General features: G+C 42.8%; 1 protein-coding gene across 1 annotated transcript in view; it reads left to right on the top strand.

Annotated features, from left to right (window-relative positions):
• AMPH (amphiphysin) overlaps positions 1 to 23,978 on the top strand; it is a 240,897-nt gene that overhangs the window by 142,333 nt on the left and 74,586 nt on the right. The window contains exons 4-7 of the mRNA XM_039223853.1: positions 4,242 to 4,336; positions 6,475 to 6,570; positions 16,153 to 16,260; positions 18,483 to 18,568. Of these exons, the coding sequence (XP_039079784.1) occupies positions 4,242 to 4,336; positions 6,475 to 6,570; positions 16,153 to 16,260; positions 18,483 to 18,568 (385 nt within the window). The remainder of the gene's footprint in view (positions 1 to 4,241; positions 4,337 to 6,474; positions 6,571 to 16,152; positions 16,261 to 18,482; positions 18,569 to 23,978) is intronic.

Genomic DNA, 23,978 nt, shown 5'->3' with positions numbered 1-23,978 from the left:
AGTATTTAACAATAATGATGGTGATAGCTAACATTTATTGAGCATTTCTGTGCTAGGCACTGACATAAGCTTTTGCTGTCTCATTTCATATAATTTTTACTATGGCTGACGGCACGTATTTTAAAATAACGTGCACTGTGGAAAACTGAGGTCCAGCATGGCTAGATAATTTGCCTGAGGTCACACAGATGATGTGTGTTGGAACCAAGGTTTTTAACAATGGCTGACTGATTGAGAATAATTTTAATTATTGTGCCATAATGCCTTCAGACATATTTTTCATAACGATGGCTGACGTTTGAATGTTCCCTCTGGCTAAGTACTTCACTCCGTTGTTCCCATGGATTCTTTCATCTCAACTACATGATTGATGATGGGTGTCCAGTCCAATCGAGGGCAGTGACAGGGGAGATGGAAGCAAAGGGTTTCCCGTGAGATTCAGGCTGAGTTGGTGCAGCCACTTCAGGAGGATGAATCTGGGATGACTCCCGGCTTTCTAACTGGGACAACAGGGTGACATTCAGGAGGACTGGCTAAAGGAGTAGGAACAGGTTTCGACAGGAAGTTCTGAGTTGGTTTGGGGCACGTGCAGTGTCAGTAGCACATCCATGGGGAGATGTCCAGTAAGGACTTGGAATTGGCAGTCACTGCCCTGTGGGTGACAGTGGAGGTCAGACACAGGAGTGATGAAGACACCAGGTCTTCCTCCACATGGAGGATGGCCCAGCTGCCAGAATCGGTGTGTAGGCATGACCCAGCGGTAGGCTTGACTGTCCGTGATCTATCTCACAATCTGCCTTCCCTCCTCCGCCCCCGACTCTTGCTCCTATATTCGCTCTCCTTCTTCAGCCCCTGGGAGAAAGACTTCCTCTCCTGTTTTCCTCGGAGCCAGCTTCTGGCTTCTTCAACAGCTCTCTTCTAAGTAATAGGCCGAGCTGCCAGATACTTAGAATAGTTTAGATACTCTTGTAATGGTTTATAGCTGCTGCTGGTTATTGTCATAATGTGTTTCAGCTGATGTTATTTCTAACTAAACCATACACCCTCGGGCTGTACAAAGAGGACTCTTGTAGCAGCGTAATCTCTGCATCCAATCTCAGAGGGTGAAAATAGATGCTCACAAATTTGGTTGCAAAGGGAAGGAGAGAGGATGTTGCAGTAAATGCCTTGGAGAAGTCCAAAATTTTAAAGCAAGGGAAGTGGTTCCTACCCAGTAGGAACAGAATAACTCTGTGTATGTTCGGTGCCAGTCTTACAGTTTTGGAGATCATGAATCTTTTAAGAAAATACTGGATATAGATATTATTAAATGCCAGAGGTCGCACTTAGCATCTACTCTGCTTTGATGTCACCAAGCTACTTTGAAGGAGACTTGGGTTTTAGCTTTCTTATTTTTCTCTTATGCTCTGTCAGCAGAGTAGATTCTAAATCCCTAAAATCTCTGCCATTCTTCATAGCATTCTTTATGTATCCATCCAAGTACTTCCCATGGAGTGTTCTAGAAACAAATTCTATGTCAAAATGGATTCTTTCCAAATCTTCCATCACTACTTATCCACACAGCAATTAGTAGTTATTTTTGGCTGCTAGGAGACACATTTACTGCAACATTGTGCTTTTAGCCTCAATGAGTAAGGTCTTATGTAATTTAATTTTCAGCTTACATTCACAGTTTTATTTTTCACCACAAAGGTTATTGGGGCTACAACCCCATCATTTCTTTTTCTTCCCCTTGAAACCTTGAGAACTTACCTACATAGCTGTTTATAATTTCTGTCAGACTTAAGACAAAGATTTAAGAAAACTTCAGAGAAGCCTTTTTGGCATCCGAGTTATAGAGGGTGTCAACTAGTGACTAAATTTTAAAAGGTACATTAAAAAAATTTTTTTTTAACATTTATTCACCTTTGAGAGACAGAGCGCAAGCAAGGGAGGGGTAAAGAGAGAGGGGGACACAGAATCTGGAGCAGGCTCCAGGCTCTGAGCTGTCAGCACAGAGCCCAATGCGGGGCTCAAACCCACGAACTGTGAGATTATGACCTGAGCCAAAGTTGGACGCTTAACCGACTGAGCCACCCAGGCGCCCTACGGGGTACATTTCTTAGCAGAGGCTTGCTTGTACTTGGGGAGGAGGGAACGTGGACGCTGGAGATGCTCTCACACCTTGTCAGCAGCAGCGGCAGCCACATGAATGAGAAGGAACATTCTCACTGGCTTGCACTCGGAGTGCTATGGGACATGCGCAGCTGTTTGCATTATTTTTTGGCTCTCTCTATACCTACATAACTTCATGGTGTCACTGCTGGGCTTCCTCTTTTGGTTGCCAAGTTTTATCAGCTGGTGTAGGCTATGCAGCATGTTGTACAGGACATCCTTTAGCGTGCTCCGTGATGTACTTTGTGGAGAGGGGGTTGCAGGCTTTCATACTTCATGTCGCCTTGAAATCTTCAAACTTGCCATGTGCAAAGACCGAATCTATTACCTGCAGCTATTATCCCACATTCCCCTGTTATCCGGGGAAGGTGGGTGGGGGCAGTTCTGTAACCTAGAGAGAAAACATACTATGAAATACCATGTTGACTTTTGTACATACAATTCAAGGATATCCTTCTGTCATTTCGGACATCTTTGTTTATTTTGTCCTTTTCTCATGGTTCAACCTGGAACTGACTCCCTGAAATCCAACAAGCATATAGTTGAGTCTAGATTGTTGCAGCTTTCAGTTTCACAGAAAAGTTTCCATTGTGGAGTCATTGGCATTAAGTTTATGGGACAGTTTTCATTTCTTTTCTTTTTTTTTACGTATAAAAATTTTTAAATGTTTATTTGAGAGAGAGACAGAGCACAAGTCGGGGAGGGCAGAGAGAGAGGGAGACACAGAACACGAAGCAGGCTCCAGGCTCTGAGCTGTCAGCATAGCGCCCGACGCAGGGCTCGAACTCATGAACTGCAAGATCATGACCTGAGCCGAAGTCGGACACTTAACCGACTGAGCCACCCAGGTGCCCCTAGGGATGCTTTTCATGTCTAATGATTGCACCCTGACTTTCCTCTTTTCTCACCGTAGCCAGCTCTTTTTCATATCCCCTCGTGACACAGGCCAAGACGCCAACCAGGCCAGGTCTTAGCATTGAGCTCGTAGGGAGGGCTTGGTGCCAGAGGGGGCGCTTCTTCAGCCAAAGAATGCACTTTGGACTGTTCTGGGCCCTGTGCTGTATCTACACAGTCCACACTTTACCCTCCATGTTTGATGGAAGAGCAGATTGGAGACTGGAACAGACTTGGTGATACTTTATATCCCTTTATATCTTTCTTATTATTTAACAGCTATATTTTTGCAACACACCAAAGGCATGTCGAATGAATGTTGTGACCGGTAGGCTTAAGAACTCTAAGCCTTCTGAGCATTCTGGTTTAAAACTGTATATGTAGCTTTTAATACCATTAGAAACACTTTTTGTTTTCCTTTTTTCTTTTGAAAATGTTTAGGCCACTTAAACCACTCTCAGCTGGGAGGCCTTAGAATCCTGTTAATTTTGCTTCAGCCTGCTTCTGTAGAAGGCTTTATTTCTTATATTTAAAGTCAGTTAAGATTAATTTTAATTTTGGAACTCTGTAGTTTTATGGACGAGTATTCTAGGTGTCCTGTGTATTTATGGTTCATCACCACTTTGTAAGTGACGGCACATGTAATAGAACATGTTACTATTGTTTTCAGAATAGGACATCTTGTGGGTTTTTTTCAAGGCTTGATATCTGTCATTATCATGTAAATAATGGGAAACACACAACATAATTGGGTAAGTAGGAGACCCTCATGGGAAGTTGTGACTACAGACGCAAGTCACAATCATACCTTCACAGTTTTCCCTTAAATGATTAGTGGGTACTCAGAGTTTTCTTCTCTTAGAAAAGTAGGGGAGGCACGCCTGGGTGGCCCAGTTGGTTGGGTGTCCGACTCTTGATTTTGGCTCAGGTCATGATCTCATGGCTTGTGGGATCGAGCCCTGCATCAGGCTCTCTGCTGAGAACGCAGAACCTGCTTGGGATTCCCTCTGTTTCCCTCTCTCTCTCTCTCTCTCTCTCTCTCTCTCACACACACACACTCATACACACACACACACACTCTCTCTCTCCCTCTCTCAAAATAAATAAATAAATATTAAAAGAAAAGTAGGGGAAAGAGAAATGGATACCTCACCAATTTATATCCAACAAGAGTTGTTTTTCTCCCATACTAGGCATGCAAGAGGCCTCTATGAAGCTCACCGAGTCACTGCATGAAGTCTATGAGCCTGATTGGTATGGGCGGGAAGATGTGAAGATGGTGGGCGAGGTAAGAGCCAGGATCACAGACCATGCTGCCAAGTCCTGCTCACTTACCCTAGCCCTTGACCCCCTGCTACCACTTCACAGCCTTAATCGTGAAGAGGGGGGCACCATGTACCCAGAAGACACCGTACAGTCCTGCCATTGAGATCGTCCCATATTCATAGTATTTGGTGAACCGTTATAAACCAAAATAACAATAGTGGTTTTCTGTCCCTGACTACGCACCTTAGCTCATTTTAGCAGCAGAACTGACTCATGGCATGACTTTGTGTACCAACTTCACCCCTGCATTCCCTGCTTTTCCCAACCCTTCTTGAAAGCAAGGTCAGAAGATTCAAAAAGCATCTATTTTGCTTACATATCACTGGCCCATTCGCTGGTCTGAAGAGCCAAAGGACGGATGTGGTCAGCCTGTTAAGAGGAATGTAACTTCCAGAAGCCTTTGTCCCTAGACATGTCTTAACACTTGAAATCCAATTTCTAGCCAAGGGCCATCTGGCTGGCGGGACGTGAGAAAAGTGGGTATTTTCTGCTTTGAGGAAGGAGAATGGGGTGGAGACTGGGAATGATCTATGTGATGTGGGGTGAGCTCTTCAATCTTCTCAGGCTTAGGCTTCCTCATCTGCAAAGTGAGAATAAGAATCGTACCCACAGATAACACATTTAAAGTCTGTGTCATGGACATGATGCTCAGTACGACGTCATTATTACTGGGATTAGCAAACCACCTGTCAGTTCTCTCACGCCCAAGTTCTTTGTTAAAGAGCAGTGTTTGTCATGCCCACCTCACGTGAGCTCATTAATGAACAATCAGGCACAGAAGGGATCCTTGTAAGGGATCCTTCCCAAGGGATGCAGCCACCCCAGCTCGGGAGAAGGTCTGATATGTGATGTGCTGTCTACACGACCTTTGGAAAGATGCGTTAACGGTGCAGCTCCAAGCTGCTCCATGAAAATTCTGACATCTCTGCAGTGATTTCCATAATGTTGTTAAAGCTGAGATAGAAACAGAGCTTTAATTAGGAGGAAAGTTCTTATTGGCCCTGTTGCTTCTTCAGAAGACTTTCAGAAAATGAATCTGGCAAAACCAGCCTCCACACACCAGTCTCCAATACAATTATTAAGTAATTCCCTCTCCTCACGTTTCTTCAGTATAAAGGCACGTTCAACATGTTGTTAAGTGCATAACTCATATGATCAGTTTCTGATGAATGGTATAATTAAAAATTCATCAGGAAAGGAAGACTTTTTAAGGGAATAATAGAAACGTGTGTTAATAGCTTTTCAGAACATCGCGTTACATTCTGTGCATAGCAGATGCCACTGTTGACCTTTATCCCTTAAGGAAATGGCTGGAAATTTACCTTGGTCCTTGTGGGTCCTGCCAAGACTTTTGGAAGCTTTAATTGAAGATCCAAATACAGGCTCTTCTGATGGTGAAGGAGCTCAACACCACGTGTTCAGAGCATCTGCTCACATCAGAAGATGAGCCTTCTGATCTTCTAAATCCTGATACAGAGGATTTAAAGTTTTTGTTTGTTTGTGTGAAATTCTCAGATGGGGATCTGTAACAATTAGGGTGAGTATTTGAAGAGTGAAAAAGAAACAAAAACAGATAAGCTCCCAAAAGTAGTTTTCAAAGGATAGAATATTATCTCTCTCTCCCATAAAGGACGTTACAGGTGAGCAGCCCAGGTATGGGGACCCATGGGACCCATCGTTGCCGTCCCCACTGTCCCTTCCAGGTTCAGTATGACTCTCTGAGCACCGGCCATCAGCTCTCACTTCTGCATTCCAGTTGGGAGAAGGAGGAACCGTGGAAGATAAGCCTCCTTCCTTTTAGGGACACTTCCTGAAATTCACCCCATTGGCCGGACCTTAGTCCCATGGCTGCTCTTAGCTGTGCCGCCGGCTGGAAGATAGTCTGTATCCTCGGCAGCCAATATTGTAAATGGTAACTGGTGTCAAGGTGCCTTCAAATTGTACTGTATTATTAAATAATCCACATTTTTCCTAGCTTCTGCTATCCAGGGAAGTCCTATTTATCGAATTTTATCATTTTTAATTTTTTAGAAGTTTGGTGAAAAGGATCCAATTAAACTCATTCAGCAGTAATCTCCTTTTTTCTCTTTTTTCTCCCAGAAATGTGATGTCCTGTGGGAAGACTTCCATCAGAAACTAGTGGATGGGTCCTTGCTGACATTGGATACCTATCTGGGCCAATTTCCTGACATAAAGGTATTTTACTTTGTGTCCATAATGTGAGGAATTGAATGATTCCACGGACTTACTGAAACACAGGCAAGGGAAGGGCGCCTGGGTGGCTCAGTCAGTTGACTGGCCGACTTCGGCTCAGGTCATGATCTCAACAGTCCGTGGGTTTGAGCCCCACATTGGACTCTGTGCTGACAACTCAGACCCTGGAGCCTGCTTCAGATTCTGTATCTCCTTCTCTCTCTCTCTGACCCTCCCCCACTTGTACTGTGTGTGTGTGTGTGTGTGTGTGTCTCTCTCTCTCTTTAAAAATAAATAAACGTTAAGTAAAGTTAAAAAAATAAAAAAGAAACACAGGCAAGGGAGAAGTGGAGTTTGGAGTCCTAAAGCTGACATCAATGATGGTAACTTTTCATTTATTTAAGCATGGAAGTGTTACCCTGTTCCTATCAGTTCTGAAATGAAATACAGCTACAGAAATCACATTTTCCCCTTTGGCAGACTGTTTCAACTTTGATTTCTCTACAGACGTCTTTTTAATACTCTAGATATAAAACTGCAAGCCAGGTACCAAAAATTCCAATCTTATTTTATGTTCAAACCTTTTTTATTGGATAGCATTTGATAAGAATTTCCATTAGAATAAACAGCAGTCATAAGGAAAGGAGAAAACTTGATTGCAAACACGAGAGCAAAACTGCGATCTTCCCATGTTTACTGTTCAGAGCACACCTGCGTGTTTTCTCTCTCCTTAAAATTTTCTGCTTCAGATTGAATTGTTGAGGTACAAGCATTTCAAATACATTAGCATCTGGATTTAAAAATACCTTGTCTAAAACATTTATCTTATTTGACACATGGATTCATTGAAAGGGAAATATATAAGCGAAGGATTGAACATCATAGGTTTGGAATTGACTCTGGAGGTAAATATGGCTTTTAAACCTTCAGGGCTGTCTACAGCAAATGGCAGCATTAATAGATCTGCACCCTCACCCCCCACAGTTGTTTTTTCTGCTCAAGGAGGAGTATCAAGTAAGATGACCATATACTGCCCTTCCTTTAGGGTGAAAGAGGCCATGAACCTACATCCACCCATCTTCAGTGCCTTAATTGACTTTTTATGTGGATTCCACTTTTACCTGGCCTGCTTTGTAGCCATGGCCATGAACCATAGTGAAGCTTCTCGACTAGAACAGCACTCCTATCAATGATGTTAATTTCCTTTGTCCCACATAAAATGCCTAACAACTAGTTGGCCGACATCCAAAGTGTTATTTTGGGACACAGGGGCACCAGACAAGAACCTCAAGGGGATCAGACGAGGTCCATTAGCCTTGGTGGCCAAATGTCACAGAGAATGAATCCAAATGATGGATTCTCAGTGACATTATCATAATAGGCAGAACACTTTATTGAGGCATTGCAGAACTGTATCCTAGTTAAAAGGTATAAGTTGGCTTCTTAACGTTTTCTGAGAAATTTAAAAATGAAATTGAAAACATTTTAGAATTCTGTGAGGTTGCAGGCACTAACCTATAGGAAATGTGTTTTGGGATAGCTTCAGATTATTTGGGAGATAATCCCATTTGGTCTTGGAATTTGTAACACTTGTGGAGCAAACAATCTCAGAATCCCTATCATACTTCAGGATATCATTTATTGCAAGGTAATTTAATCTCTGTAAAACCAGTTCCCAGTATATCAGAAGAGGATAAGGGAAAACTTTGACGTCATACTCAAAAATTTCAAAGCAGTTTGTAACTAGTCCAAATTATTCATATAATATACATTCATAGTATGATTGAAGAAAATGAAGGCTGTGACTGCCCAGAGAAGAACACATTTGAAAAGTTGTTGAGTTTCAAGAACAAACACTTGGTATCATCAAAAAAATATGGAGGATCTCAGTAGTTACGGTACTTTCCAGCCGTAGTTATTTGGAAATTGGCCATACTGTCTAGGAGCATATAATTTTATAAGACAAATACACACAGAAGTACCTGCACTGAAACAGATAAAAATCAAATCATTATGAATGATACTGGCTGGTCTTTTCAGTTTGCTCCATGTCCGAAAGATGATTAACTCAATAGAACTTTTAATCAAGCAGTTCTTTTCTTGAGGTCCATGGTTGAGGCCATGCACAAAGATGGTCCTCCAGTGATTGAACCATCTTTACACTAGAGATTTAGGAATAATACCATCTATCTGGATGTCTTGAAAATAAGTGAAATATATGCCTTGGTGTTGCCTGCATCATGCATAGAGCCTGAAAAAATCACTCTTTCTCTTAAGTCACATTTAGAATATCATACCATACACATAGGGTTTCAACCAAGGTAGATAATTGTGAAATCGTTTCTTATGACAAAGAGTTGACGAAATAGCATGAAATAGGAAAGGGAACTATTTGGAACTGGAGTGTAGACAGGGTGGCTCTTTCTCAGATTTGAAAGATGGTTTTCTGTGAAGATACACTTAAGTTATTCTCTGTGTCTTTGCTCACTGAATAGAAGGTGGAAGTGGATGTACACCCTGTCACTTTGTCACGTTAGTGCTGAATGATTATGTAACGAATGGGTTATTGAATGAAAGGAGGTTGATGATTAAAAATACGGAGTAGAGAATTTTCAGAGCATGGAATACGACTGACTTCCATTTAAATCAAACAGTCCATGTGTAGTTAAAATGTCAGGCAAATTTCCAAATATTTATTGCGGCTCCCCAGTAAGGGCTATGAAGTACCATTCATGAGGGAATGATGTTTGATTTTTCCCACTGTGATTGGCAGGGGACCCAGTGTTATAGTTCTTATTATGCGGCACTGACATCTGAAATCAATGCTAGAATAAGAGCCAGCTTGTCATCAACACAGGCAGGCTTACAGCTGTGAGCAGTTATTGTAAAATGTAGTTTAGATTCTATCTTGGCAGCCATGTATAAGCACCTAAACATACACTGACAGCAGTGTGCCAAAGTGAATCCAAATTGGGGTTATTACTGAAATTTAAAAAAAATACAGTAAATTAAATTTTTTTACTCTATAAAGTGAGCCTGCAGTGAGAAATCTGAAAAAAATTCAACTGAACCACTGAAGTAAGCCATTTGCCATCACATTCGTGAATTTATTTAATTAAATTTACCACTGGATGGTTAAATAAGAATTGTATCATTTTCTAGACAAAAGCCAAAGTGAATTAACTCTACCCTTCCTTATGGGATTTGATTCGTTTTTTGTTTTTTTTTTTCAAGGTTTTCAAATATCTGATAGGTAAGGAAATAAGATGGGTTTGTATTTCCAGCACAGAAATGAGAGCTGGCCTTCAAAACAGTCACTTCTACCTTGGTAAGCCCTGCTCTGTAATTGAATTGCCAGTTACACGAGAAAATGAGTCACATGACTTATTTCACTTCTTGTTTTTGAGGAAAAAAAAGATGACCCAGTGTACTCTTCCACCTTATTCTCAGGCTTGGAAGTAATTGAATTTTGGCTGTATTCAAAAATCACATTCATTTTCAAAGAATCAAGATTTGCTTCTCTGAAAATACTAAAGAGTGCCCCACCCCAATCCCCACCTACAAATCCACAAAGTGGAGCTTTATCAGAGTTACGGAGAGTCACACAAGCCCAGCGCTTCAAGGGCTAATGTTCCTTTGAAGGTAATAGATGTTTGCTAAAACTCATGGCCTCTGTCACCTCACAGGCACACTGTGTCCACCAGAGTTCACCAAAGGGCATCACTGCATCCTGCCTAAGCTCGTTTATTTCTTATCTTTAAGCAAATGTGAGTCAGCCATTCCTTTCACGACTAACACCAGTTGGATGTGGTAGATGTTAGAGGGTAAAGAGATTGGAAGCAGCTAAATGAGAGTAACTGCCCCAACCCGCCTCTCACCCATCCAGATGGGGGTGTAGAGGAATAGCATAGCGTGGTAGTTGAATGATGGGGTCTGTCAGAGAAATAGGGGGGCAGTTAGAAGGAGTACCCACCAAGAACCAGGGGCAGGGCGGGGACTGGGTGAGGCAGGTGAGGGCACCGGGGTTCAAGCTATAAGAAGGCGCTGCTCTGGGTTGCTGACCCTGCACGTACGTGACCCTGAGAATATGGGCCTTCTTAGAGGCTGTATTCTAGAGGTCTCACGTGCATGTCCGGGCTCCCTGCACTGGGTCGGGCGGGGGGCGTGGGGGCGGGGAGGTGGAACTGACATCGAATTCATCTTTGCCCGAGGCTTTCTGAGCAGTTCTGGACACATTAGAAGGTAATATCATGCGACTCGAAATTCTCTACGTACAATGGGAATAATCCCTGCGTCACCCGGACTGGATGTTGCTGAGGGTCTGTGCATTATGACTGTTTTGTATGCCATAAACATTATTTTATCGTTGTTTTCTTCTTCTTTCCAGGCACAATTTGAGGGTTGTTTTTTTTTTAAGGATCTTCTCCAGCTGTGGTTCTCAGGTTGGACTAGCTGAGTATAACTGGACTGCTAGGGATCTTTTTTTTTTTAATAGTTTATTGTCAAGTTGGTTTCCATAGAACACCCAGGGCTCATCCCCACACGTGCCCTCCCCCATGCCCATCCCCCCCTTCGCTCTTCTCCACCCCGTTAGCCCTCAGTTTGTTCTCAGCATTCAAGAGTCTCTCATGGTTTGCCTCCCTCCCTCTCCCCCACCATTTCCCCCCTTCTTCTCCCCCACGGTCCTCCATCAAGTTCCTCCTAATCCTCCTATACGTGCAAACATATGGTATCTGTCCTTCTCTGCCTGACTTATTTCACTCAGCATAACACCCTCAAGGTCCATCCATGTTGCTACACGTGGCCAGATTTCATTCTTTCTCATTGCCATGTAGTATTCCATGGTATAGATAAACCACATCTTCTTGATCCATCCATCAGTTGATGGACACTTAGGCTCTTTCCATGTTTTGGCTATTGTTGAGAGTGCTGCTGTGAACTTTGGGGTACACGTGCCTCTATGCTCAGGACTCCTGTATCCCTTGGGTCAATTCCTAGCAGAGCTATTGCTGGGGCATAGGAGAGTTCTATTTAAAAAGGGCAGGGGTGCCTGGGTGGCTCAGTTGGTTAAGCATCCAACTCTTGGTTTTGGCTCAGGTCCTGATCTCACGGTTCATGGGTTAGAGCCCTGCATTGGGCTCCACGCTGATAGTGTGGAGCCTGCTCACAATTCTCTCTCTGCCCCTCTCCTCTCTCTCTTTCTCTCTCTCAAAATAAATAAATAAACATAAAAAAATTCTTTAAAAAAGAACAGATGCCTGGGCCTTGCCTCGACTAATTAAATTTGCTTATTATTTTCTTATTTGTCGTATGTCTATAACTTTTAGTGGTTGCTCTACAATTTATACCAATTGCTCTACAATTTAACTTTTTCCTGTCTAACTTCAAATACCATCACAGCACTTTTATATAAACAATGTACCTCCAGTTCTTTCCTCCTTTCCTCTATTACCATCAGATGTTTTTCCTTTACAAATGTTAAAAACCCCATGGTACATTTTTCCCATTTCCTTTTTTGTTCTAGATAATCAGTTACTTTTCAAGCAATTAAAAGACCAAAGTCATGTATATTTAACCTGAATTTTGTAATTTCTGGGTTTGTTTTTGTTTTTGTTTTGTTTTGTTTTTGCATAGCTGTACTTCATGTAAAAACTCCCATAATGGCAGTGAATTCTTTCAGCTTTTGTTTGTCTGAAAAAGACTTTATTTCACTTTCACTATTGGAAGGTATTTTTACTGGGAATAAAACTCTTGAGTTGGCAGATTTCTTTTTCTTTTGTTTTCAGTACTTTAAACATGTCATTTCATTGTATTCTCACCTACATAGTTTCTCCAGATTACCTTTCTGTAACCCTTGCCTTATTCTTTCTGTTTTTCTTTCTTCTTGATTTTAAGCAGTTTGATTATCAAGTGGACGTGTATTGTTTGTTGTTCATCCTTCTTGGGGGTCTGTGAGTTCCTTGGGTCTGTCCTTTTATGTCTTCATTATTACATAAAATTCTCAGCCAGTATCTCCTCAAATATTTCTTCTGACTTGGCTCTCATCTCTTTTTGAAACTCCAGTGATACTGTGTTGGACCATTTAATATCTGGTCTTGTATGCTTGATTCTGTTATGTTTTCAACTTTTAGTTCTCTTTGTATTTTAATGGTAATGATTGCTCTTGATGAATTTTCAAGTTCAGTGTTCTTTCTTGGCTAAAGTACAGCAATTGGCCTATCAAAGACACTTTTCCTTTCTTATATCATTTTTTAATTTCTAGCATTTCCATTTGATTTTTTAGAAATGTTTTTCCAATGATTTTTAATGTTGATTTCATTTTTGAAAGAGAGAAAGAGACAGAGTCTGAGGGAGGCACAGAATCTGAAGCAGGCACCAGGCTCTGAGCTGTAAGCACAGAGCCTGACACAGGGCTCAGACTCACACACCGCGTGATCATGACCTGAGCCAAAGTTGGATGCTTAACCCACTGAGGCAACCAGGCGCCCCTCCATTTGATTTTTATTTACTACTAAAGTTTCCATATTTCTGTAGAAATTATTCTGCTTATGTCTGTTATCTTCCTTTTCCAACTTGATTCTTTAACATAGTTTCTCATAGCTGCTTTAAAATTTCTGTTTGGTATTTCCAACATCTGGGTCATGTCTGAGTCTGGTTAATTGTTGGCTTTGTTGTTGGGAGCCGTTTTCTGAACTCATAGGTTGAGTAAGAACTCGTTATGAGGTTAAGGTAAGTTGCAGGGACTCTTACTGTCAGATGGCCATGGATATCCACCCCCACCCAATTATTTCTGCTCGGGTACAGACCCCCAAGTCACTTTGTTAATTGGTTTTAGGAGTGATTCATTCTGGCTTTGATATGCTGATTGCACTTTGTGAAGGAACTTACTAAAGGAACTTCTTTTGTGGTTATGGGAGCAACGTTGAGTTCCTGAAAGACCTGTTTTTCTCATTACCTCCCATTAAGCAATGATGAGAGTAACTTTTGCCTTCACTATGCCTATGCCACCTCTGGGCTGTTCCCCATCCTTCTGCATATCAATGTTCTTGGAGAATCTTTACTGATCAAGGGATTTATCATCAGAATGCTGCTTTTGTGCTGTTCCCCAAACACTAAATCATAAAATAAAGTTGAGTCTCAGACAGTGCTGAGAGGCCTGGCTGGTGACCAGAAAGAACCTCGAGTCTCTCTCATCCCCCACTCACCAACACCGCCCATCCTTCAGGAACCCCCACCCCCGCCCCGGACCCGGCAGGAGCTGGACTCAGGCGCTTTATCTTTTCTCATGGAGGTGTGTGTGTGTGTGATAGATAATTTTAGATTGAATCCCAGGCATCATCTTACAGAATAGTAAAGACTGAAGTAGTATTAATGCCTGGAAATGGGCCTATTTTTTTTTTCAATCAGGCCAGGAGTGTGGGGATGCAAATCAATCTGATCATGAATTGAAGTGGATTTGGGTGAGTTAGTACTGTTGTTACTTTTAGTGCACTGCGGCTTTCACCTTCCTCTAGAATTGGGCTGCTAATGCCTTGTGCTGATCTCTTAACACATAGGATAGGCCCATGGATGCCAGATAATTTTCCTGAGTGTCCTTGTTCCCCATCATATTTTGGTTCCTTGTATGCTTGTATTTCAGAAGGGGCCTCTCCATACACACTTGCCCTCCCAACAGTAGTAGGGAGTTATTGGTTGGTATTGAGTGTTGGATTCATCACGGGGGCAAGGCTGTTTCCAGGTATAATCTCTTGGCCTGTCTGAAGCAAAGTCAGCCTCATATCTGTGGTTGGTTTTAATCAGGAGTTTCCTGCCCCTGCCCGAGTGGGAACAGACCTCTGCTTCTTAAAGGAGTCAGAATGTGGGTCCAAGAAGGTTTATGTCCCTTCCCCAATGAGTAGGGATTTTTACATTTACCCTTCCTCATGGAACAATGTTCTTTGCATGTAGAGCAAGAGCCAGAGGGGCCTCTCTCTCTCTGGGCCAGATTGGTTTTGCCTCTGCTCTTCCCCACCACGCAGTGAGGGGATCTTTTCCTGGTCTCTGTGAGTAGGAGGATTTCTTGCTTCCTCCTTAAGCTACTTACAGCTTTTTCCTTATAGGAGAAAAAGGTCCATCGACATGGGCGTGGTTTGGTGCCCACCACGTAGCAGCCGTAGCTCACCACATTCTCACCTGCACTGCAAGGCAGTGTATTGTTCCCGGACTTTCTCATAGCACCCAGTGGAGGCCAAAGGAAAGAACTTACCCCTCAGTGCAATTTGCCCTCGTGTCTTGGCCACCCAGCTTTCCAAAGTGATACCTTAACCCACACTAGGCCTTTAACGGTTTGTTAAAATCTTAGCTGACCTCTTCATGTCCACTTGTATGCTGGCCACAGCTGCCATCTGCCACAAATGGGCTCTTGTCTTGTCTCTCCTAGGATGGATTTGTCCCTCTTCCTTACTAAAAGAATTCAGATTACTTTGTTGCCTTGTGACATAAGGTTTCCAATACAATCAGTAAGAGTTACCCTTTTATATTATCCACATTTTTTCTAGTTGGTGTGAGAGTAACATTCGTGGCATTGTCTGTACCCTAAATGGAAGTGTAGTTTCTAGGAATCAATATATTTTTAAAGCTCCTCGGGTGATTCTAATCAATGGAAGGATTGGGGAACACTTCTAGGAAAAAGGATTTTTTAGGAAATAAATCTGTTTTATAGAATTGCTGTTGGTGTGAGTGTTATTAGAATTGTAAAACCAGGGACCTGGGTAGCTCAGTTGGTTAAACGTCTGATTTTGGCTCACGTTATGATCTTGTGGCTCTCATGAGTTCGAGCCCTGTGTCGGGCTCTGTGCTGACAGCTCAGAGCCTGGAGCCTGCTTCGGATTCTGTGTCTCCCCACACCTCTCTCTGCCTGCCTCTCCCTTGCCTGTACTCTCTCTTGCTCAAAAAGAAATAAGCATTAAAAAAAAAACAAAAAAGAATTGGGGCTCCTGGGTGGCTTAGTCGGTTAAGCGTCCGACTTTCGCTTAGGTCATGATCTCGCGGTTCGTGGGTTCAAGCCCCGCGTCGGGCTCTGTGCTGACTGCCGGCTCAGAGCCTGGAGCCTGTTTCGGTCTGTGACTCCCTCTCTCTCTGACCCTCCCCTGCTCACGCTGTCTCTCTCTCTCTCCTAGAAATAAATAAAACATTTAAAATAAAGAAAGAAAGAAAGAAAGAATTGTAAAACCAAATGCTAATATAGTTTTCCATGATCTTCAAAGTGGAACACTTCAAGATTTAGAGGAGAGGCTATAAGTCAGTATAGGTTTATTGCTCCCCTCAACTAGTTCTGGAATTTTTCTCATTTTTGACTGCACATTCTACCCTCAACTGACCAGCTTTATTATTATCAAATGGGAAAATATTTACCTAATGGTTTTTACATAAATGGTTTTACATAAAGAATTGGAGGTGTATTTTGGAGAATTTCCAGATATCATTTATCTGCTGAAACTCTGGCTCACTTCAGTAACTAAGATACTTAGTTACTCTGGACAAAGAAGTCAAAAAGACACTCTGACCATGACTTTTCCTTAGTTGTATGTATTTCCTTTTTGGCAGAATCGCATCGCAAAACGCAGCAGGAAACTGGTGGACTATGACAGCGCTCGGCACCATCTAGAAGCTTTGCAGAGCTCCAAGAGGAAGGATGAAAGTCGAATCTCTAAGGTGAGGATTGATCCCACTGGTGACACCAACTCTGTGTATTCTGTGACTTCTGACAGTTTTTCTTTTTAAAATTGAATACAAGCAGATTGGGAGGAGTGAAGATGGTGGAAGAATAGGGGGACCCTAAGCTTGTCTCGTCCAGCAAATGCGGCTAGATAAATATTTTGAACACCCAAGAAATCGGTCTGAGAGCTGAGAGGGTAAAATTAAATACAAGCATACCTCAGAGATATTGTGGGTTCAGTTCCCAACCACTGCAGTAAAGCAAATACTGCAGGAAAGCAATCAGATGAATTTTTTAGTTTCCCAGTGCATACAAAGGTTATGTTTACACTATATTATAGTCTGTTAAGTGTGCAAAAGCATTATGATTAAAAACACAGTGTGCATATCTTCACTAAAAACATTTTCTTGCTAAAAAATGCTAATCATTACTTGTGCTTTCGGTTATTCATAATCACTGATCTCAAATCACTATAAAAATATAATAATAATGAAAATGCTTACATATTGCAATAATTACCTGAATGTGACACAGAGACATGAAGTGTGCAAATGCTGTTGGAAAAATGGCACCTGTAGACTTGCTTGATGCCAGGTTGCCACAGACTTTCAATTTGCAAAAATGACAGTTACCTGCAAAGCACTGTAAAGCACAAAAAAAAAAACCCCAAAAAACAAAAAATTAAAAAAAATGAGGTATGCCTGTATTTCCTTTTTAAAGGAGATTGGAATCAGGACAGAATTTCAACTGTATCATGGTACCTATTAAATTAAAAAGAAATTAAAATAAATAAATTAAATAAATTAAAAATAAGGTTTTTCATCTTACTGTAGAGTTCACATGGCTGACAGTGACTCATACGTTCTGATCAAAATAAACCTTGGCCCCCGACAGTACTGTAGGGTCAGTGAAAGTCACGTGTTCCCATACTTCCTTCTGTGTTTGTGGTCCATCGATGAAGCTAAAAGGCAGATTCAGATAGAAAACCAAGTTTGAAATTCCACGACATAACCTGTGATTATCAGAGAGCCCAGACATGTGCTGGATTTGTGGAATGGATTCATTTCCTTTGAGAAATCCCATTTTGGTAGCTTTTACTCTGTATGCTTGTTACTTATAGACACCAACTAACTGACACGTGCTAACTACTCCCTTTCCTTCCAGCCTTACCTCCTTCTGTCTGCCTACACACAGCTGTCTGAATAGTCTTTCTGCCTCACATCTCTAGATCTGTTTCCCCAGTGCTTGTCTTTTAATGGTTCCCATTGCCTGTAGAAAACAAATCTAAATTCCTTAGCATGCATATGAGCCCCGCACAACTTGGTAGTGACTCACCTGTTCGTCCTACTCAACTTTCAAATATTCTTTCCCCTCTGCTTCTTCCATACACACATTGTAAGCTAGAGCCTCCATGACCCACACCTCAGTTCCCAAGCAGCCACGATGCGCAGCCACGATGAGCCACGAACAGCCACGATGAGAGCAGAACTGAGGGGTCTCGGTTCCTACAAGACCCCATAGATGCCAGGCACCATGATCACCCACGTCATCATTTTTTAATACTCACGATACCTGTGAAGGAGGCATTACTGTCTCCCATTTTATCAGTGAAGTATCCGAGGTGAGGAACGTTAAAATGGTCTCCCAAGTTTACACAATTAATAAGCTAGGATTCTAGCTACTAGGGAATGCCACCTTTAGGCACTGTAGCATCTCTCCACCCCCTTCTTTAGCAAGCATTTGCCAATTCTTCAAGAGTCCATCAGAACATCGCTTTCCCTGTGGAACCTTCTCTGTTTCTATACCACCTTCCCCAACAGCACGCTCTGCAACCTATTGCAGGCTCTATCTTGTATTGTAATTATTTAGACTTCCCAGTAGGCTAGGAGTTTCTCTGTGTAGCATCCATGTCCAGTGTCCAGACACAGAGCAGCGGTCCAGACAGTTAGCCCATTCTGTAACATGACTGGATTTGCAGGATTACAAAAGCAGCCATTGTAATCGAGTCAGTTTCTGTGTCTTCATAAGACTCCCCATTTCTTACTGAAAACGATTGTATGGATTATAACCAGACCATTTCTGTCCTTCTCAAAATGTTTCTTGGATGCCATAACGCAATTCCTATTTTATGTTAAATGTTGTTGTTGTTGTACATAGCAGTGGCTTATGTCTCAGTGATCTTTTTTAGTGTAAACCTGTGTCAATGTGTCATTCCTAGGCAGAAGAGGAGTTTCAGAAAGCACAGAAAGTGTTTGAAGAGTTTAATGTCGACTTACAGGAAGAGTTACCATCGTTATGGTCAAGGTAAAGTTTCTGTACGGGGTGTACATGTCCAGTTTAGAAGATCAAGAACAGGATATCCCTTCTCTTATCTTTATTGGTTGTGAAGTTTCAGTGCCTTCCAAGAAAAGTGTTCTATATCTGTGCTTTTCAGAACGGTAGCTACTTGCCACACATTGGCTGTTGAACTCCTGGAATATGGCTAGTATGTGGAGGAAGTGAATTTTTTATTTATTTTGTTTTGATTCCTTTCTGTTTGACTAACCATACCAAGCTAGCAGCTGATATATTGATGACACCGTTTTGGACCTTGATGTCTAAAGTGGCATCTCACATCTCCAAAAGAGGCCTTAGGAGAACAGCCCTTAACTTTGAAATTTACAAGGATACCATGTTAGCTCTAGGCAAAACTTCCGTGATCCCGAGGGGTCATCTAGTCTTCGGGCTTTGATGCCAATCCCTGGGCTTTCAGCTCTGACCTTTTTAACCTGATCTTCATTCCCGTTTTAAGCACTAAATATTCTTTTACAGTTACTCTGCATTTCTCATGGCATTAAGTGCATTTTCCATCCTTCTGTCTTATTTTTCCCCCTCAGTGTAGAACCAAGAAGCTGTTGGATACAATGGGGGCTTCTGCCTCTCAAATTCCATCAGCGCCTCTTGCTACCATGCACATAAACACATTTGCACTTGTGATCCAACATTGCTTTAAGGAAAATCCCCTAGCCCGGTTTCCAACCAGACTGGCATCCTCAAAACCTTCCTATCTAGAAATTCTGGAGCTCCTAGCTATCCCTTAAAACTGTAAGCATTTTGAGGGTCTAGAGTGGAGTTTGCCCATCTTTGTGTTTTCATGGTTTGGGGTTGGTTCATTTTTTGCCAATAGTAGGCACTCAGTGTTTATTTTTGAAGTACTGAAAGAGCTAGAGGAAGTTTTGGCTCATTTACTCACAAATCAGCCTGTAGGGCATGAGAACGTCAACGTCTAGCCATAACCCAAGGTTCAACCATGTGTGACATAAACTCATCGCTCCTCTGAATTTACTCATTCTTTCTGCAACTGTGTTCTCCTTTTGGTACTGTCATTGTTGGGCTCCCTGCCTCAAAGCTTTGGAATCATTAACTATGGGAAACCAGAGGACTGTCAGAGGAATCAGTTTTTCCCTTGTCTGTGGTCTTCTGGATTGGTCTCTCCCTCTCTATTCTCACTGTCACCACCCATCCCCTCATCCTCCTCCCGTGGCTTATGACGGTGGGCTTGCCCTCACCTTTGTGTCTTTGACCTCATCCTGTATACTTCATTCCACGGCTCTACCTTGACCTCTCTGTGGCCTGCTGAGGAGCCTACTGTGGGTGCCCAAAGAAGCGAGGATTTTGAGCAGCTTGAATTTAAAAACCTTTTAGTGGTATAATTGAGGCAAATATATATTCATAACTTTCATGGAGTCATTCATGCCTATTTAAAATCACAAGCGATAGAGGCACCCATGTGGCTCAGTCAGTTGAATGTCCGACTCTTGATTTTGGCTCAGGTCATGATACTAGGGTTGTGGGACTGAGCCCCATGCTCAGCACAGAGGCTGCTTGAGATGCTCTCTCTCTCCCTCTGCCTCTCTGTCTCTCTCCCCCACTCATGCTCTCATTCTCTCTAAAATAAATCTTTAAAAAATGAAAAATAAAATAAAATCACAAATTATATGAAATTATGGGTTTTTTAAGAAATATGTTTTTGCCCTCTTGTATGTCACAAAATACTTGTATCCAAAACCTTTATGCACATCTTGGGCATCCGTGTCTTGTCCTCATTAAGGGCACTCATCGAGTCACTAGGAAGTAGGTCTCCCCAGCTTGTCGTCTTCCCCAACATCCCAGACGCCAGTTGCCATGTGCATACAATGTAGACAGTCTCCTGTTCATTCCCCTCTGAAGGATTTTTTTGTGATTTCAAATGTCATTACTTATTCAATTGCTTTTTAAAAATTTTTTTTAGGGGCGCCTGGGTGGCTTAGTCGGTTAGGCGTCCGACTTTCGCTTAGGTCATGATCTCGCGGTTCGTGGGTTCGAGCCCCACGTCGGGCTCTGTGCTGACTGCCAGCTCAGAGCCTGGAGCCTGTTTCGGTCTGTGACTCCCTCTCTCTCTGACCGTCCCCTGCTCACGCTGTCTCTCTCTCTCCTAGAAATAAATAAAACATTTAAAAAATTAAAAAAAAATTTTTTTAATGTTTATTTATTTTTTTGAGACAGAGGGAGAGAGAGAGAGATTGAGAGAGAGAGAGGGAGGGAAGGGCAGAGGAGAGAGAGGGAGACACAGAATCTCAGACAGGCTCCAGGCTCTGAGCTGTCAGCACAGAGCCTGACACGGGGCTCGAGCTCATGAACTGTGGGATCATAACCTGAGCTGAACCCCAGCGCTTAACCAACTGAGCCACCACCCAGGTGCCACCCACCCCCCCAACTTGCTTTTTAAACGGATCTTTATGAGAGCTTAGGTACTACAACACTCAACACTTCCAATTATGAGATAATACTCCCGGGAAAATTGGCAAAATTGCCCAAAGACAGGCATTCTTTGCCTTAATATGTATTGGGTATGTAACAAATTTTTTTTCCCTAATGTTCTCTATGAGCATCTCAAACTAGCATTGACAGATGTCATTTCAGGCTTATGTGTCTTCACCAAATAATATTTGGTCATTCAAAATAAGCAGTTGTCACAGTATCTTGTAATATGGAAGACTTTATAGGAACTTAAACACAATGGCGCTATTTGAAGGACAAGTTTTGGAGAGAAGCCTTTCCCCTTCTCTGGCCATATACAACATAAATCTTCAGTGCTTTTTATTTTTAAACGTTTGTTCAGTTTTGAGAGAAAGTAGAAGTGGGGGAGGGGCAGCGAAAGAGGGGAACAGAGAATCCGCAGCGGATTCTGTGCTGACAGCAGTGAGCCCGATGCAGGGCTCGAACTCACGAACCGTGAGATCACAACCTGAGCCAAAGTCAGATGCTCAACCAAGCCACCCTCGTGCCCCGCGTCAGTTCTTTTTAATCCACTGTAACTTATTTCCACACTCAAGTGTTTTTCCTTTTTACGTGAGTCAGGTCCCGCCCTTTGATCACATCCTAGCTTGGACCTTTATATATGTTGTGGTTTTTGACTAGACCTACATTATTTAACCACACTAATTGTGTGGACTGTGTTTATATGAGAGGAAAAGAGAGAGGTTGTTTATTTTGAATACTTTCTATTTTCCAGGTACCATTATATTCACTTTACACACATAGTATTTAATGATCACATTACATATATCCTCATCTGACAAATGAGGAAGCTCAGGACCACACTGGGTGAACACTTTGAGGAAGATTGTTAAGTTTATTGTCAAGTGTGAGTTCTGAAGCTGGCGCTTAAAAACAGGCCTGTGGTGTTGCCTGTAAGTCCCGATGGCTGTATTGAGGACTTCTTATTTAAAATGAGACCGTAGGCAGACTTTCCTAAATAAAGCTTTCGTAATAAAACTTAGTCCATAAATCTGTTTTATTATACGTATGTGCTCTTCCCGGCCATCTTACTCCACCGTGAAGTTGAAGTTAGTACTTTGTGTCTTCCGGGCCTCCCTCCGTGGTGAAATGAGTAATGAGAGCGTCACTATTTAAGGAACACGCAGAAGAGACCCTTGCAGACGGCCCTGAGAAGGAATAATCAGAGATGTGGGAGGAGACCCGGGAGAGTAGTATCTTAAAAAGTCAAGAATGAAGAGAGCTTTAAAAATGGAGTGCCAGCAGAATCATTTACGAGACAGAGGTCGGGCACAGGAGACTAGGGTGCATTTGTCTGGATGACCTCCCAGCTTCTGGCTGATGGTGGGGTCGGAAGCCTGGTGCAGCCATTGGAGGCACCATGGTTGATGACGTAGAAGCAGTGGCTGTCATCTCTTATTTGAGGACCTTGGCTATGATGGGCCTGAGGGAATAGTGGTAGCAGATGCGGGGGGGGTGAGAGGGCAGGGGAAGCCTTCCAAAATAACTGGTATCATTTTGAGGGGCACCTGAGTGGCTCAGTCAGTTAAGCGTTGAACTTTGGCTCAGGTCACGGCCTCATGGTGTGTGGGTTCGAGCCCCGCGTCAGGCTCTGTGCTGACAGTTCAGAGCCTGGAGCCTGCTTCTGATGCTGTGTCTCCCTCTCTCTCTGCCTGTATCTCTCTGTCTCTCTCTCTCTCTCTCTCTTAAAAATAAATAAACATTAAAAAATTAATCTGAAATCACCGGTATCGTCCTGATAGGCTGACCATGGCAGCCGCACAGGGTGGGGATTTCTGGAGCCAGGAGGGGACGGGGGATGCAGACAAGGTGTTGGCACAGCGACCAGCCAGTGGCGAGAGGTATGCCACGGGGCCCAAGCCTGAGAGGACAACAGCCCTGAAGGAAAGGGGCGCCGGTCTCAGAGAGATTAAAAAAAGTCAGCAGGTGGAGTGGAAGTGAATGAATGAAGGATCTTGTGGTCGAGGAAATGAGGTCAAGGAGCAGGTCCCTGGACTGTCTCATCTCAGTCGTGAGCCATCGACGGCCAGACCCAGGATCTGCGGCAGAATGTGGATAAATAAAGCATGTGAGTTGGGAGGTTGTTTCCTGCTTGGAGAGGCAGACGAGTGTTGAGATCTGCTGTGCTCGTGTTAGGATCTGGTGAAGGACAGAGAAGGGAATCATGAGATGTGCCCTGTGGACAGTCAGTGGGGCGGGGGCTGGGGCTTGGTAGATGAGCTGTACAGGGTTGCATACGTGGGGCAGGAATCTCAGAGGAGGGTGTGTCAGGGGCCCAGAGGAGCAGGGACGACTTTGCTCTCCCTCTCCATCCTCCTGGTGAGGGCTGACAGCGGATGATGTTTCTTCCATTGGAGGGGGCTGTGGGGGGGGGACAATGACCCCCCCAGCCCCACCCCTGCAGATTTCCCTGAGGGAAGTGCTGAGGGGAGTGTCCCGGCCTGCAAGACTGTGTGATAGCTCAGCTGATAATCCTTTCATATAATGCTTTCCATTGTTTCCAAGAACAAAGAACCTTCTTAATAAAGAAATTAAGTGGGTCTTGACAGCTAACCTGAAGGGGCCTGAGGATGCCTCAGAGGACATGGTAATGTCTCAGAGTCCCTTGTTTAGCAAGAATGTGTGAAACACCTCGCAGACACATAATAGCAGTGCTCTTGGTGGAGGCCTGTTTCACTGCTGGTGACATCAGGTTTTTACCTGAGTGAAATAAACCAGACAAAGACCTCTGTTCTGCTCAGTGTTTAGTATCTACCGTGATGATGTGTCTCCCAATTCACGTATTATTATTTTGATATGAAATAATAATACATAATGATACATGTTTGTATCTGCGTATATATATATATATATATATATATATATGCATATATATATATATATATATATATATATA

Source organism: Hyaena hyaena, unplaced genomic scaffold, assembly GCF_003009895.1.
Source record: "Hyaena hyaena isolate Hyena2069 unplaced genomic scaffold, ASM300989v1 scaffold_1466, whole genome shotgun sequence".
Lineage (NCBI taxonomy): Eukaryota > Metazoa > Chordata > Mammalia > Carnivora > Hyaenidae > Hyaena > Hyaena hyaena.
Note: the sequence above shows the minus strand (reverse complement) of the source record. Positions and strands in the feature narration are given on the sequence as shown.